A 16,322-nucleotide genomic window follows, 5' to 3' on the forward strand; every position below is an offset into this window, starting at 1 on the left:
ATCACTTCACGTTCTGCACAAGAAGTCATTCCTGCCGGCTGATGTCTGCCGTGTTCGAACGCGGCCAACGTATTGGTGCCATCTCGGCAGATATGGACTGCTTCATACCTGAGAGTACTACAGTACTCCCAACACACGATCCTACTGGTTCTACGGCCTTCCCAACATACGATCCTACTGGTTCAACCATCCCAACTATCCCAACTATCCCTACCATCCCAACTATCCCTACCATCGATCCGATTCCGGACACTACAACAGCCTATTCCGACGAGTGTGAACAACACAATTTGGTTTACATCGGTTACGACATCAAGAAATTCATCTCGATGACTCCTAAGCGTTGCAGTGAGGCCTGTCACGAACTCGCTGGATGTCGCCACTTCACGTTCAAGTCTCTCTTTAAGAAGTGTTTCCTCAAGTCAGCTAAGGGCCGCTCCAAACGACTTCCCGGATTCATCTCTGGAGACATGGACTGCTTCTACCCTGGTCCCACTGAATTTCCTCCTTCCACGACATACCCGACAACAACACCATATGTCACCTCGATCCCCTCGATCCCGACGTACCCCGCAACAACAATCCCAATTACCTGGGTTCCGACTCACCGCACCTTCCCCACGTATCCCATAGATCCTACTGGTTCTACGGCCTTCCCAACATACGATCCTACTGGTTCTACGGCCTTCCCAACACACGATCCTACTGGTTCAACAAGCGGTCCCACTACTGCTCCTCCGACAGATCCTTGTTATCTTCACAATGTCGAGTACTACGGAGACGTTTCTGGCCTATATTCGGTGCTTAGCGTTGAATCCTGTCTGGAGGTTTGCCGCGCCACGGGCTGGTGCAGCTTCTTCTCGTGGGACAACCGCACAGGAGTGTGTCGTATGCTGCGGCACCAGACAGGAACTCGGCCGGCTTTTGGAGTTGTATCTGGGGACTTGCAGTGCTTTTCTGGTCAGACGACGCCTAGGCCGATTCCAGACACTACGGCAGCACCTTCCGACGAGTGTGAACAACACAAGTTGGCCTACATTGGTAACGACATTAAAATAGTCAAATCAAGATCTCCTAAGCGTTGCAGTGAGGCCTGTCACGAACTCCCTGGATGTCGCCACTTCACGTTCGAGTCCCTCTTTAAGAAGTGTTTCCTCAAGTCGGGTAAGGGCTTCCCCAAACGACTTCCCGGATTCATCTCTGGAGACATGGACTGCTACTATCCTGGTATGGTCACCACGGAATATCCTCCATACACACTGTTCCCCACGATTCCAGTGATTTCATCCATACCCACGAGTAACCCTCCCGTTTGCGAAGGTGCAGGCTGCCACAGATTTTAATGTGTACTGCTCTGTGTGCAGTCGTACTCGTGTAGTCGTACTGCTACTGTGTACTGCTCTATGCCAACGACTTTAACAACGATTCACAGAGATGTCTTTGCCTTTCTGAATGGCGTCGTCTTTGCTGTTATTATGGCGAAATCACGGAGATGTCAGGAAAACGGCCTCGTGACGACGAAGACCTTCCTGCTGAGAAGGGCTCTCGCCTTCAGCGCGAACTTAGTGTGTTCGGCCTTGTGAACGGTGGCCAAAAGGAGAAAGGCCGAATGGTCTACTCGTTTGGCAACTACGCGAATTACTACCTTTCTTATAGGCATGGTAAAGGCACGAGCCAGGTGCCGCTGGATGTGCGGTTTCAGATGCTGGAGAAGGTACTTCCAGGCGGATTTAGAGGAAAGCGTTGTTTGGATGTTGGTTGCAACAACGGTATCCCGGCAATCATGCTAGCTTGCAGATTCGGTGCTGCTTGGGTTGTAGGAGTGGACATCGATTATAAACTTGTCAACCAGGGATCCTGGCTGATTAGACGGATGCGCATGGACGTAGACTGGGCCCTATCCGATCCAGCACGCGATTCATGGCACGATGAGCTCCACTCGATTCGAGAGTGGCTTCCTTCTTTATCTGAAACGCGAGAGACCTGGGAAAATTTCGAACTGGATCGACTTCCGGGAGAGGCACCCATCTTTCCGTTCAACATAGAACTTCGTACAGAGAATTTCGTAAGATCAACTACTGAGCAGCGCAGGCAACAAACAACCGCGTTTGCTGGCCGATTCGAATTCGTTTCCGCTTTCTCGCTGACCAAGTGGCTGCATCTGCACTACGGCGACTTCGGAGTGAAGAGGCTCTTTGAATTGGCTCATGAGCTGCTGGTGGAAGGCGGCCATTTTGCGCTGGAGCCTCAACGTTGGGAGAGCTACAGCAACAAAAAGACAGCCGAGACCCGGCAGACGGTTTTGAGTATACACCTGAAGCCACATCAATTCCATGACTACCTCGTAGATCAGCTGCACTTCACCTTCGTCACGGTCTTTGTGCCATCTATGGGAACGTTTCGTCAGGAAAGCAATCCATCAGAGGAAGCATTTGAGGGATCCAGCGGATTTAACAGGCCCATTTTTGTGTACCGCAGATAACCGTCACTTAACGTTCATTGCCTTGACAAGTGATCGCGTACACTCCTTTTCGGCCATTTCTGCGACAAAGGCCTCAAAGTGCCGCCAGCAATGTGCGACAGAGTCCTTCTTCGTGGCGGCAGAGGCTGCCGTCTTCTTCACTGCGATTTCGAGGTTGTTGCGAGTGAGGTGCAGCAGGTTCACGACGTGTGTGCCGGAAATCAGCTCGTTGCCTCCCTCGTAGAAACTCACATAGGCCTCTAGACATTCCATGTACAAGGACGCAGTGCTTACGTTGCACTGGAAGGATACGTCCGCGATCTTCAAGGCTCGCTGCAGACACTCTAGTGCCCTAGCGTTGTCTTGTCTATAACGATTCGCAGCGAAAAGGTGACTCGCTATGATGAGAGCTTGACATTGTGTTTGGCGCCTGAGTAGCTTCGTGGAGTGCTGTGCGATCTCCGCAGCTATCGACTCGTAGAATGCCACTTCCAGCGTGTCCCCAGACTCAACGATACATTTTACCGAGAGTGCCAAGGCTTCAAGCTGGCTGCCGTCGGGAACGTCCTCCTTCAGCGTGTCGATGCTTTGCGCGATATACTCTTCAAGCAGCGACCTCACAGACTCGGTTGGTAGTCTGCGAACGGCCCCACAGAGAGCTTCGCAGGCCTCGCAGAGCAGCCGGTGTGCTACGGCACCCAGACCTGCGGCTTTTAGGCCGTCGATGAGGTTGGCGATGCAGCTGAATGTCTGAGTCAAGCGATATCCCTGTTCCCACGTCTACGAGTTCACGGTTGGAGGAGTCCCACTCGTTCGACAGCAGAGCGTCTCTGGAGTCGCACACGTCCACAGGCGCCAGCGACCAAACCGCAGGCTCCTCGCCCCTCCACTCCCTGACGACCGGCGCCTCGCAGCATTTGGCGAGCATAAGTCGGAAAAACGCCGGGTGCGAGTAGAAGACGAAGTCCCTAGTGAGAACGCGTCCCTCCGTCTGTAATTCGGTAAGCAATTGGATAAGGTCTTCTGGGGACACGCACTCAGGTGTCAAGTGGCGTTGGAGGAGGATAACGACCAGCTCGGTGCAGAGCACAACCTCTTCATCCGGCTCCTGGGGGTCATCCAGACTATCCTGCGTAATTCCCTCCTTGAAGTGGAGTGTAAATGACTTCATGGTGCTGGGAGTGAAGAGGAAGCTCTCTGGGTTTTCCTCCCACTTCTGCAATAGTCTACGCCAGACAGCAACAAATGAGGATCCCAAAAACCGACGGTGCAGACAAAGGTGGAAGTAGTGGAGTTCAGGTAGCGTGCGCAGCCTGCAGAGCTGAAGCATCTCCACCACACCGGAATATGAATCGGCATCGTCTCCCACTCCATCCAGAAGCGTGTGTAGCGCGTGGTAACATTCGTTGATGAGATCTGCGCGTTCCGGAGCCAAACGCAGCACGAAGGCCTCGTAGCAACACAGTAGGTCCAGAGCTGAGGCCAGCGGCATCTTCTTTGGTGCAGTCTCGTCCATTGTGGACTCGAGCACTTCTTGAACATGATCTCGCATAAGGGTAAGCAAATGAGCAACGTCCACTGCCTCGTCAGAAATGTCCTCCTTCAGTGAGTTGGCGTCAGGGGCTCTGTTCTCGCCGTATACGGCCATCAAAGAGCACGGAACCTCTGTTCTTAGGCTCTCCTTTACCTGTCGCTCGTCCTCAACAAAGTCCGCCACTCGATTCATCAGCGTAGATAGCGCCTGTCGAATACGCACTCCCGGTTCCAGCTTGACTGTACAGGACAGTATCTCGGCCACCGCCATGATTACGCGTGTCGGACGGAGATGCGTCACAAGCGTCTCCATCAGTATCTCCTGCGCCTGCGGTAACTTCTTCAGTCCTGGAGAATTCTCCAGATACTCTAGCAGCGGCAGAACGAAGGCTCGGTGAACGTCGACGTCAGCCAGCCCCAACTCACACAAATACACTACATGAACAAGGACTAGAGGGGTGGCAGCCTCCCAATCAGCCATCAGTTTCGCGTCGCTGGCCGAAGCTCCCTGGAAGCGGAGCCGCACCCAAAGAGTGGCCGCGTCCTTCGCGTTACGCGTATAGGCGGTGATGAACGCGCTGCTTTCATCGTAGTTGACGGCGCCCTTGTCTCGGATGCACTGGAAGAAGTAGTACCGGAGAAATATGCCGCGCATAGGATGCTGCACGCCTTTCAGCATCTCGATGATGTCACAGAAGAGCTCTGGGCTGGCTTCTTCTGGCAACGAGGCTACCGTAGCGAGCATATATAGACGAGGCAAGACGTTTCCCGCATGCTGAACCACCTCATACAGCTCCTCGAACGGTCTAGAAGTCGTCTCTCTCAGAAATCCGATGACGTGTTGAAGTTCCACAAAGACCCCCTCGTATATACGGAAGTATTCCTCACAAAGCATCTCGTCTGAGTGCCGGAGAAGACCTAGCAGCTGATTGCAGACCTTCAACACGTCTTTCAGCGATTTCCCTCTAATTGCCCGAGCGAGTGCTCTGATTCGTGAGAGTGCCAACAGCTTACGTTCCATGCGCCTCTACGAGGGCGGCCGCCTCCTCAGCAGAGACTGTTCGCATAACAAATCGAAAAATAAAACTTTTGAGTCACGTCGCCTCTTGCAGAGACTTTCTGCACCTTCCTGGCGCTCCAGCGCTAGGAGCACACCTTGTACAGATGCTCGAACTCGTTGAGCACTTTAGCAATCGCCTGTGCGGCCGAAAGCCCGTATCTGGAAATTCGGATGGTATCTTCGACCAAGTCGCATTCGTCCTTGTTTGTAGGGTCGCTCTTGGCTACGGCTCCGACGACGATGACCACGGGCTTCTTCGATTCTTCCTGTTCCTTGACCAAATCACCCATGTATTTCGCCAGCGACTGCACATCCTCTCCGGATACGGACAGGCCTACCCGACGACATCCTGCCGGCAACAGTGCATCGAAGTCCCCCTTAACCATCTGGAGCAGCGAAAGGTTCGCAGTGGTCGCTCCTACACGTCGTTTCAGAAGGAGCGACACCATCATATGCGTGAAGTGAATATAGCCCCTGGGGATGTCAGCCTGAGGATGCACCTCGATGACGTCATTGTTTGCGGTCCGAATGTAAACGATTAGCCGTCCTGATCTGTTTAGCGGCGAGTCCTGCAACGACAGTAAACACTGGTGTAGGATGTCCGGTCTGAAATCAGCTGGGTGCCGGCCGCTCTCCTGTATTAGGCCGTGATGATCCGCGGAGTTCAGCAGCGTGAAGCCAAGCCTGTGTGGAGTGAGCTCTAGGTGCGCTTTCTCGAGAATGAACACCACTTTGTTGCCGATGTTTCTCTCTTCTCTCAGCCGGGGTACTCGAACCTCACTAACCACGGACAACATCAGTGGAAATCGAGATTTTCGATGACCGAAAGTTCACTGTTACCCGTATCAACCGCGTGCCTAAGTAAGGACCCTTCCTGGATGTCCAAGCTGCTCTCCAAACTGTTTCCTCGCCGGCGATCAGGCAGTGACGCCGACACACTGTCGACATGCTCCGAGATTTCTCTGTGCTGGGACCTGCCGAAGCACCTGTCTGCCGGTCTAAACGTGATTATCGGAGGTGACGAACGCGGCTCGTGGTGGTCACGAACGGATTCAGTGCTGCCTCTGTGAGCTTTTTATACCTAACCCCTCACCCTTGCTGGATGGATGTGCTCAGAGCGTGGCCAGTAGCCCACAAAATCATGTATTAGCAAGTAAAATTCCGTCATTTCCTTTAATACCACCTACTCGGCGTGGATAGAGAGAAGCCGAAATGAATCGATTCAACCGCGTACTTCTAGTCGTATTTTCCCTCTTATGGGTAACTTCAGCGGAGGAGCAACTACTGGATGTCAATAAAATCTCAGCCCCCACTGAGCTTTGGGGCGCCAAAGCGACTGATGCACCGACGGCTCTGCTGACGAAGCCGGAGGTGCGATCTACTGTGGAGAGGCGGGTTCGAGCACAACCCACCACCACCACCACAACGACCACCACAACAACTACCGCGCCTAAGACTACCACAACAACCGTCGCAAAGACTACAACCAAAGCAACGGTGCCTGTGACTAAGCCCACCACTACCAAACCCACTACCAAGCCCACTGCCAAGCCCACTGCCAAGCCCACAACTAAGCCCACAACCAAGCCCACAACTAAGCCCACTACCATCACTACCACCCCTTCCACTACGAAAGTGGCGAAAACTGTGAAGGATACAGCAAAGGCCGCTAAATCGGTCTTGAAGGCGGCGCCCACCAGCACCACAACTGCGGTGCCGAACCAGCAGACGCATGCCGTATCTGCCCGCGGCAACAGTTCCACTGGAGCCGTTGAGGAGGTCCTTTCTGAAAAAGCCCCCGCGCCTCGTTTGAAAAGTGTCTTCTTTTTAGAGGAGGTTCAAGTCAACACAGCCTTCACCAACAAGTACTCTGCCCTCAACGTCACTGCAGAGAAGAACATCCCGTTGAACACGGCCATCGTTGGACTCCCAGGCACGTTCGTGTGTTTTGACAAGCCCACTGCGGAATCCGGCTGCACTGAGTCCGCGGTCTCGACAGTCATTCGTCCAGGACAGAAGATAGGGACTTCGAAGGATGTCACCGTTTACTATACGAACCGTGATCGCGATTTCGTCGGGAACTACACCCTTACTGTAGTGTCTGGTCCCTCTAGCAACCCCTACCTCGGCAAAATCAACATCGGTGGCGCGCGACTTGATCCCAAGTTTTCCCCTCACCAGATGGCGTACTTCGTCCGCTGTCCGTCGGGTGCCTCTTCCTTCGAAGTCAACGCGGACGCGCTGGACTTTGCTGTCGACGATGGCACTGAGATTTGGATTGATGGCAAGAAGCATGTTGGAAGTGCCTCGCACAGTGTAAACTTCCCCCGCTCGGTCAACTCCCACAACGTGCAGGTTGAGACCGTATCCGCGGATGGAAAGAACCGCGCCAGCTACATGCTAACCGCTGTGAGGCAGCTTGGTGGATCCACCCTTCTCAACGACTTGACGCCTGTCGGGGCGACATTTGATCGGAAGTTCGATCCCTTTGTTCCGGGCGACTACGTCATTTCCGAAGGTTTCAGAGGCGAGCTTCCCGATGTCTCTTGGATGGCATTCAAAGCGGATCCCAGCAATAAGAGAGCGCAGATTACCGTTGATGGAATCGCAGTGGACCAAGATGGTGTCTCCCCTTACTTCTACACTCCAGCTGGCGAGAAGCACCGTTTCCGCGTTGCTGTCAGCACTCCTGAGAACCCCGTGGCCGAGGAATACTTCTTCGTCGTAGACCGTACACACGAGAAACTTAAGGTCGGCCCGCTGAAGAAGCTCGCCACCTCACTCGGCTTGATATCCGGAGGCCTCTCCATGCAGAGCGCTGGAAGTTTCCTTGGAAACTCCAACCTGCTGCAGTTCGTCTCCGTGACCAACCGCATTAACGGCGTTCCTGAAGGATTCGAGTTGTTTTCATACGAATTCCATCCTTGGAACTTGCAGAATATCTCCGGTGACTGCGAGCTGCGCAACGATGGGAAGCCATGGGACCGAAGCTTCAACTTCTTCGACAAGGACGTCATGACTGACAAGAGTGTGACCTCTGCCTCCAATAACTACATGGGTGACGGCGAAAACGTTCCCAAGTACAGATTTGACGAAGACGCTGAGGCGGAGTTCAAGCGCAGCTCTAAGTGGCTGGACACCAGCCTCGAGCAGGCCGCCAGCGAACTTAGCAGCTCCATTGGAATGTTGACTCGGGACTCCAGTGGTAACTGGACCCCCACTGCTGGAATGGATGCTCACCTGAAGCACATCGCTGCGAATGTGCAGGAGTCCACCGCCGTGAGGTCACTTCTGACGCTGGCGCGAAGCAGCAAGGATAGTCTCGATGTACGATCACGGCTGGTTCGGGAGCTGGAGGCTCGCATGAAGTATGAGGTTCGTATGAAGCACTTCGTCTGTGCCCTCCTCACCGTTGCTGGCACTCTCGGCGCCACTGCGGTGGCATATGGTATCCTCTGGGTGACCTATCTCAAGCACAAGTCCTCGGATAGCTTCTTCGAGCTGAGGCAGGATTTTCCCGCCGTCTTGGAGCCTAAGCGCTTCTGGGGTTTTGTTGGAGATTTCACATTCATCTGTCTGAGTCAGACCTGTCTCGGTCTGTTGTTCTCAGGATTACCTGAAACTGCTTCCGCCGAGATTTTTGGGAAGACCGTCTCCCGTAACGTACTCTGGATTGTTGCTGGCGCAGTTTTCTGCCTGGTCCCGTTGCTACATCTTATTCTAGGCAGTGTCGTCCTGATCCAGCATAGTGCTCAGAAGGACGAGAGAAAGCGATTCGTCTACTCGCGAGAGCTCGGTGGCTACCACTTCGCTTCCACGAACGAAATTAAGGCTTCCTACAATAAGTTCAGCTGGATCCCCCTCATTGGCAATCTCTTCCGAATGGAAATCAAGTCGGCTGCGCCTATACTACGCTCGACCAAGGATAATGGCACTCGAGCTCTGACTTTTGAGAACGATGCTACTCCTCTCTCGGCGCCTCTATGCTCCGCGAACCCTCAGTCGATCAGCAGCAAGGACGGCTACGAACCTGTAGGCACCACCAATGAACAGAGGTCAGTCAAGCTCCGGTCCCACGATGGTGCCGTGCGAGTCATGCTTAATGACGAAGGCTATGCTGACCAGCAATTTGACAACAAGAACGTTGGCGTTTACAGCTCGTGGCCTCGTGCGAAGGTGGCTGATGTTACCTATAACCTCACGTCGCCCTACGACACTGATCTTAAGGTCGATGCAGACGTCCAGCTGAAGCACTTGACGACCTACCTCCAGGTGATGGAGCAGCAGTCGGTGTATGTGCCCAAGGATCACCTACAGCCCGTCCTGGTGGAGGATGCCGAGACCGGCTCCCGGAACGGAAGGATGTACCTCTCTGCAGAAGGCTACCAGTGGATGTACTACCGTGCTCAAAGGGGCAACCCCTTCTTCTGGATTCTTGAGCGAGTTATGCTGCTGGCGTTCATCAGCGTCATTTCTATGTGGAGGGAGGATACAGGCGTTTGGCATTTGGCTGTGGGTTGCGGGATGTGCTTCCTAATGTCTCTGGTGTACTTGCCGTCGGCTCTATTGTCAGGCGCGACGACGTGGTCCAGGTGGATGGCCGTCAGAGAGAGTGCCTTGAAGAGCAAGGCAGCCACTGAGAAGCGCTGCGAGAAGAACTTCGCTGTGTGGCCTTTCGCCAAGGACACGATGCGAGCCCAGCTTTTCCGTATGAAACAGCAGAAGGATGACGCCTGTATGCTCGGATGTGCTGGCTTTATTCGTCGGGTTGTTACGGACCCGTACCACGCTGTGATGGGAGCGGATTTCTGGTGGACACGATGCTGGGCGACCTCAGTAGAGATCTTAACAGGTCCCATGATGTCTGAATTCATGAAGAGCATGATGCTTTTGGCCCTGATCCTCGGTAACAAGAATGTGCAGATCCTGTCCAACTCTACGTCTTCCGTCCTCGCTATGGTTACTGTTGTTGTTGCAGTCCTTTGCCTCAACCTGAGCAGCTTCCTCGTTGCCCTTGGAGGGTTGGCCGAAAGCTTGAAGGCTATGGGACTCATCATTCGCTCATGGACCCTCAGTACGGCCCGCGTCTTATCTGAGCCCCATACTATCTTGGGAAGGGTGAGGTTCTTCTTCCAGCAGTCTGGAAAGGTACTCTCGGGTCACCGCAACGTGTCGTTCTTCTATCCTGGCGCTGGACAGGTGATTAGAGACAGTAAGGTGCAGAAGGTACTCTTGGTTAACAACGAGGTTGGACTCCATTTCCCTGGCAAGATCCGCATGACGTCCTTCACCCAGTACATGCGCAGTTTGGCTGGTCATTTCGAAAAGGGGCGCTTCGACCTACATAAGACTCTCTTCGTGTCCAAACCAACGCATGCCAACCGCTCCGTTGACACCGATCTTCCAGTACAGATGGACTTCAAGAAGTTCTACAACCAGAAGAACGTAGACATCGGCAGGCTGGCGGCTACAATCCAAATCGTCAACCACGGGTTCAGAAACAATGTCGGTGTCAAGCATCCTGAAGATGATGATTCCTTCCTCTCTCTTTACACCAGCCCTAAGTTCATGCCTAAGTTCGGAGACGTCAAGCTGAAGAACAAGGGCCATGGTTATTCTGTCCGCTACGACCCCCATCTGTCGACCATCACAGTGAAGGGGCCTGCTGTTCGAAGCGGCCTCAAGTACCAGCTGAAGACCTCCTCGCAGCTGCCTCGTGATGAAGTTCTGCAGTCCAGTGCCTCCTCATCCACTCACGCGGGAAGCCACGCCTCTGCTAGCGCTGAGTGTTCGGTGCCTGGGTATTTGTGGCTGAAGGTTGAGAAGGGCCACTCACCTGACTTGTACCGTCAGTTCCATGTGAAGTCTCCCCGCGGTGAGAAGTTCGATATCGACCCTATGAACATCAAGGTAGTGTACGACCACGTTCGCCGGGACCTCTATCTGCGTCATCGCGGTTTCCTGACGGCCTCGGCCCCGTATGAAGTCTCATGGACTGTCCGCAGCTCCACGAAGATTCGTGTGGATGTCGGCGCAAGATGCGAGGAAACAGGTATCGTTCACTTCCCAGTCAATCACGACGGAACCCCTGACATGTACAGCTGGATGACTCTTCGCGACGAAAACGACGCTTGTATCGACATCGACCCTTCTCAGACGGATAGCTACCAATTCGTTCTTCCCGAACAGCATTACACCGGCTTCGTAAAGTACTACTACCACTGTGTTAGATGGTTTGTTGACTTTGCCTTCTACATGACCGGCAAGCCCTTCCACCACGACACCATACAAGAGCCCGTCTCATGTACCGTAGTACAGAGTGTAAACCCGATTGAGGGTGTCTACCGAGTGGATCCCAACTTCCAGGAAAACATACGGCTGCTGAATGCTCGCATCGGTGAGCTCGACGCTAAGTACGACTCGCTCGAGAATCCTGATGCTCTGCAATTCGTCTGGCCTTCGCTTATGACCAACGCGGACTTTGTGTCCTTCTGGAAGAAGCACGGCGTGAGTGTCGTCTCAGAGCAGGGCTTCGTTAACCCCTTGTCGGAGAGAGATCACGCGCATTTCCGAAATCAGCACCTGCCCCGGGCTGAGAGCGCCTTCAGATTAGAGATTCAGAAGAGAATTAAGACCCGCATCGCTGAAATCCAACACAACCTGGACTCCGTTCGCTTGTGGTACAAGGCGTACAACGACTCCACCCTCTACGCTACCCAGCTAAACCGCGACATCTCTGATTGGAAGGGTGACACAGCTGAAACTAAACTGCTGGCTTCGCGTCTCTCAGAAGGCAAGAGGGCGTACTTGCAGCAGCTTCACAACTTCGTCTATCCGATGAACGTCAGCTCGGCACAAATCTGCAGAAAGCCCAATCTCAACGCGCAATTCTACAAGTGGCGTAGGGAGCTGGAGCACTGGTTGACGACTGAGGAGGCTGTGCTGTCGAAGTCCACATCCAAGAAAGGAGTGAACTACCTTCAGAACATCATCATGGATATCATTCACGCTCTGAAGATGACCTCCTTCAGGCCCGAGAACCCCGCTGGAAACTATTACCGCACTGTGCTGCACTATGTAACTGGCTCACAGATGCTCCGAGGACCTAGCTCTCCCTGGAGACCCGATCCACTTACCGCGATGACTGCCCTTGTCCGTGTCTATCGCGCTGACGCCCATGGCAAGCCTGATTTCCAGGCGGACCCTGACTGGCTTCCCTGCTGCCTCAAGCTCAGCGGCAGCTCGATCAAGATCTTGATGCCCGCTAGCAACGACGCCACCCGTAAGTTCCAGTCCTCCAACCATTGGCAGCAGGTGAACGGCTGGTACGTGCCACTTGCCGCCTTCCAAAAGGTAGAGGTTTCTCATGACCCTCATCTACCTGCTGGTGCCGCGTCCAACGCCATGCTTAAGGGCATGACTGGAAAGCTGGTATTCAGAAAGAATCAGCAGTTCCATGTCGACGACCATTATGTAATCCGAAATGAGGATGACGAGTTCGAACACGTCATCCAGACAGCCTTACCCAACGACCCGAAGAACATCATAGCGTATCTTATCCTTATCGGACACACCGTTGAGGCGAGATACGCTAACAATTTCCCCATCTCGGAACAGGACCGATCAATCGAATCATTCGATGGTCGAGTTAACGTCATGCCTTTGACCTTTAGGGTGGCTCCGCAATACCTGGAGAGGTGGCAGTCGGTTGTCAAGAACTACCAGATGGACGAGCCGCACAATGACTTCTTCGATGGTACCGTTCGATACGGCTATGACCCTACAACACCTCCCACCACACCTTCTGTGGACGTTGCCTCTGAGGACTCGTCGTCGTCATCGTCCTCCCAATCAGTCATCACCTCTGGCTCTCGCAAGCCAAAGTCGGGTAAGTACAGGGGAGATATGGTCAAGGACCGCTACCACGGCAAGGGTCGACTCTACGACAGTAACGGACAGCTCGCTTACAGCGGTGAATTTGCCAACGGTATGCGTTGGGGTGAAGGCGTCTGTTACTTCAAGGACACCAAGACTGATAAGAGGTGGAAGTACGAAGGCACCTTCGCGAATGACAAGCCTTGCGGAAAGGGTACTCTGACTATGATCGACAAGCCAACAACGACCTGCTCTAGTTCCAGTTCCTCGAGTTCCAGCTCGGATCACGATACTGCCGTTGACCAGATCGTGTCTATGTCCGGCACATTTGGTGCTCACTCCGGTGAGAAGCCCTCAGCGTCCAGGCCTAACATCGACCAGCGCCTGCTTGAGTGCCTGCTGAAGAAGTCTTCGAATGAGAGCGTGTCGGATACCACCTCTTCGGGCGAACACGGACGAGACGCACGTGTGTGCATTAACCTCGACTTCGATGCAGCCTGTCGCAAGGCTGGACCCGAATTTTCCAAGTCCCACACCGCGGTTCGCGCGGCCGAAAAAGAGTATCTGCCCTTCTCCCGGTGGAACATGGACGTCGCCTCCATGTCTGCCTCTCCCGCCAATATCAAGTACGCCCGCGGCTACGAGTACACAGGGGAGGTCCGAGGTGGTGTGCCCCATGGCTCTGGCCGACTAGTGTGCTACGGCTGCGAGCTGCAGTACGATGGTGAGTTCGACAATGGCGTTCCCCATGGCTCTGGTGTCATGGTTAAGGGAGCAAACAACGCTACCGCCGTCGGTTACGTTGGACAATTCGTAAAGGGGAAGCGCGATGGTTTCGGCCTCTTAAAGAAGGATGGTTCCAAGGTCGCTATTGAAGGGTACTTCAAGGACGACAAACTCGCTGACGGCAAGACGAAGATCTACGTCCACACGGACTTGGCTCATCTACATCCCTTCCAGAAGTTCGTAGGCACTCTGGAGAACGGCATTCCCAACGGCCTCGCCAAGGTTACGTTCAACGACGGCTCATCGTTCAAGGGCGACTACAAGGCCGGCAGCCGGCAGGGAGTAGGCGCGATACGTACTGTCGATAAGAAGGTGATGATGGTCGGCAACTTTAACTCCGACGTCTTCCACGGTCGTGCTGGGCAGGTGGCCATGAACGATGGCACCGTTTACACCGGCGACTTGGTGGACGGCAAACGCCAGGGCATGGGTGAGCTCTACATGAACGGAGCGCTGGTCTATGAAGGTCAGTGGGATGGCGATGTCCCCCATGGGCGCGGCGCCTTGAAGCAGGAGGATGGCGAGTACCACGGTGAGTTTAAAAGCGGCAAGAAGGTCGGAAAGGGGAAGTTCGTTTATAAGAACAGACCGTTAGGATCCGGAACACCGCGATTCTACGACGGTGACTGGAAAGACAATCGACCCCATGGAGTCGGAAAGTACCTCAACGAAAACGGCATTGAGCTCGTGTACAAGTTCAACGCTGGCAAGATCAGTTCCGACTCTTCGAAGGCATACAAGAAGGGTCTCTGCGGCAAGCCACCAGAGAACGCGGCCCCCTACGAAGTCAAACCCTTCAAGATTCTCCCCAACAAGAAGAAGGACGAGAAGGACGAACGAAGTGTCGACTTCCGCAAATGTAAGGTGCTCGAGTGCCCTACTGGCTTTTGGAATGAGCACCTCGCCCACGAAGCTTATTCTGGAGGTGCCTTTAAGCTGGCAAGTGTGGACACCCACAGCGTAGTCGTGTCTGATTTCACCAAGTGATATGGGACTCTCAACTTACGTATGTTTAAGTTGCCAACCTAGCACACCGTAGACGCCATCTGCTTTTGCACGTAATCCTTCTTCTGTTTTCTCATCGTATCGATAGTTTCTGTGTATACCCGAGACATCGCTCTCACATTACTTTCACTATGCACTTTGAAAGTGCCCCAGCGCTGTGAAAGCCAATGTGAGCCAAATTTGGATGCTGTCAAAAACTTTAAAACATCCATAAGGTTCTTTGAGCTTTGAAACACCTGTTACACCTTCGATAGAAACCGAGCAGCCCACCGCGATAGGATCCCCAACAACCGTAATACGAGCAACATAGGTGTCAGCGCGAGGTTCACGCACAACATAGTTGGCACCAAAACCATGGCTCTGAGCGTGTATCGACCCAACCGGACAACCGAGAAGAACACCGACCCCACAACTTCCGATGATAAGGGCCCAAGGCGAGTCAGAGCCGTACACGCCCACACAACGCCCACGGCTAATCTAATCCTGCCAACTGGGCAACCTCGGCCACTCGGAGGAGACGACATAGTGGAGGAGGGACCCGGTCGAGGGCAGGGATCGCGAATCGCATCTGGAGGGGACGGCAGAGCCATAAGCAGCTCCATTTTTTGCCTGGCGACGCCTTCTAGGTACTCGGTCTCCAAATCCTCCAGCGTCCGGTGACGAGACGAGTGAATCATTCAAAGAAATAATGGGAAATCTGGTCAGCGTGGCCCCTTTTGTCAGAATCAGATCCGGGCCCAACACAAGGGCGCTCGACGTTGTGCGAACTCAGCCATAGCGTGAGGTGCACACCACAATGCAGCCGTACTCACAGGCTTCATCCTCTCTGGGAATGGTGAAGGAGGAGGCCAACGGCTCCCTAAGAGTGAAGCTGATATGGTCCGGCCTATTCGTCGCCGCGAATGTAGCGTACAACTACTCGACAACTAAATGGGTCTTCCCAGATTTCAGGTACCCAGGAGCCACTCTACTCGCGCAGCTGGCGCTGTCGATTTTGTTCCACATACCAGTGTCTTATCTGGGACGGTACACCAAGAATGAGTTTCTGCAGAAGAACGTACCGGTCATCCAGTTCTCCTTTTACACTTGGGTCAAGGTACTCCCAGGCACTTCCCTGTTCATAGGCGCCAATCTAATGATATTCAAACTGCTCCACGTTGTCGGAATGGAGTTAGTGAACGTCGTGAAGGCCTTAACGCTGCTCATCACCGCTGTAATGCAGCAAGTTCTACTCGGCAGGGGCAATACCTGGGTTTCATGGCTGGGAGTTGCGGTAACCAGCAGCTCGTTTTTTTTGGTCTTCCACTTGGTAGAGCCAATCAACATCGTAAACTCCGTGGTTTCGTCGGTCTTCTCATCCGCCAGAACCGTCGTGAGTGCCAGGCAGATGAAGCACGTTGACGGTCAAGGAGGCGTCATGAGCTTTTACAATGCCGTTACGGGGCTGCTGTTGATTCCCTTCTACGTATGGATACTCGAGTACGCTCCATCTGATGGACACAATCCATTGGAAGACATCATCACGGGAAACACGCCAATCCTGCTGCCGGCCTCTGCTGTGATCGGTTTCATTACCAACGTCGTCGCCTTCGGTTTTATGGG

The 16,322-nt window shown here is 53.7% G+C and overlaps 7 protein-coding genes across 9 annotated transcripts; 4 read left to right on the forward strand and 3 right to left on the reverse strand.

Annotated features, from left to right (window-relative positions):
• Nucleotides 1-1,492: 1,492 nt before the first annotated feature.
• On the forward strand, nucleotides 1,493-2,482 carry KVP17_003020 (uncharacterized protein; the record flags this gene model as incomplete). Its single annotated transcript, XM_068519850.1, has 1 exon — nucleotides 1,493-2,482. The coding sequence occupies one exon, from the start codon at nucleotides 1,493-1,495 to the stop codon at nucleotides 2,480-2,482; it is 990 nt and encodes a 329-aa protein (XP_068373676.1).
• Nucleotides 2,483-2,485: 3 nt separating this feature from the next.
• Nucleotides 2,486-5,061, reverse strand: KVP17_003022 (uncharacterized protein; the record flags this gene model as incomplete). Of its 2 annotated transcripts, XM_068519852.1 has the most annotated exons (3): nucleotides 2,486-3,203; nucleotides 3,271-4,980; nucleotides 5,009-5,061. In XM_068519852.1, the coding sequence occupies 3 exons, from the start codon at nucleotides 5,059-5,061 to the stop codon at nucleotides 2,486-2,488; spliced, it is 2,481 nt and encodes an 826-aa protein (XP_068373678.1). The 2 variants fall into 2 exon arrangements, with proteins under 2 accessions (XP_068373678.1, XP_068373679.1); XM_068519853.1 differs by having other exon boundaries at nucleotides 2,486-3,211; nucleotides 3,240-5,015.
• Nucleotides 5,062-5,137: 76 nt separating this feature from the next.
• KVP17_003018 (uncharacterized protein) lies at nucleotides 5,138-5,851 on the reverse strand (the record flags this gene model as incomplete). Its single annotated transcript, XM_068519848.1, has 1 exon — nucleotides 5,138-5,851. One exon carries the CDS (start codon nucleotides 5,849-5,851, stop codon nucleotides 5,138-5,140), a length of 714 nt encoding a protein of 237 aa, XP_068373674.1.
• Nucleotides 5,852-5,932: 81 nt separating this feature from the next.
• Nucleotides 5,933-6,124, forward strand: KVP17_003019 (uncharacterized protein; the record flags this gene model as incomplete). Its single annotated transcript, XM_068519849.1, has 1 exon — nucleotides 5,933-6,124. The coding sequence occupies one exon, from the start codon at nucleotides 5,933-5,935 to the stop codon at nucleotides 6,122-6,124; it is 192 nt and encodes a 63-aa protein (XP_068373675.1).
• Nucleotides 6,125-6,266: 142 nt separating this feature from the next.
• On the forward strand, nucleotides 6,267-14,702 carry KVP17_003017 (uncharacterized protein; the record flags this gene model as incomplete). The annotated part of the gene is made up of 1 exon (XM_068519847.1): nucleotides 6,267-14,702. The coding sequence occupies one exon, from the start codon at nucleotides 6,267-6,269 to the stop codon at nucleotides 14,700-14,702; it is 8,436 nt and encodes a 2,811-aa protein (XP_068373673.1).
• Nucleotides 14,703-14,959: 257 nt separating this feature from the next.
• Nucleotides 14,960-15,397, reverse strand: KVP17_003021 (uncharacterized protein; the record flags this gene model as incomplete). Its single annotated transcript, XM_068519851.1, has 1 exon — nucleotides 14,960-15,397. The coding sequence occupies one exon, from the start codon at nucleotides 15,395-15,397 to the stop codon at nucleotides 14,960-14,962; it is 438 nt and encodes a 145-aa protein (XP_068373677.1).
• A 119-nt stretch (nucleotides 15,398-15,516) lies between these two features.
• KVP17_003023 (uncharacterized protein) lies at nucleotides 15,517-16,322 on the forward strand (the record flags this gene model as incomplete). Of its 2 annotated transcripts, none has more annotated exons than XM_068519855.1 (1): nucleotides 15,517-16,322. In XM_068519855.1, a coding segment is annotated over one exon (806 nt), but the record flags the coding sequence as incomplete, so codon positions are not given. The 2 variants fall into 2 exon arrangements, with proteins under 2 accessions (XP_068373681.1, XP_068373680.1); XM_068519854.1 differs by having other exon boundaries at nucleotides 15,553-16,312.

This window comes from the organism of the source record quoted next (genome assembly GCF_019968985.1).
Source record: "MAG: Porospora cf. gigantea B chromosome Unknown PgB_NODE_498_length_16322_cov_130.51, whole genome shotgun sequence".
NCBI classification, from domain to species: Eukaryota; Apicomplexa; class Conoidasida; order Eugregarinorida; family Porosporidae; genus Porospora; species Porospora cf. gigantea B.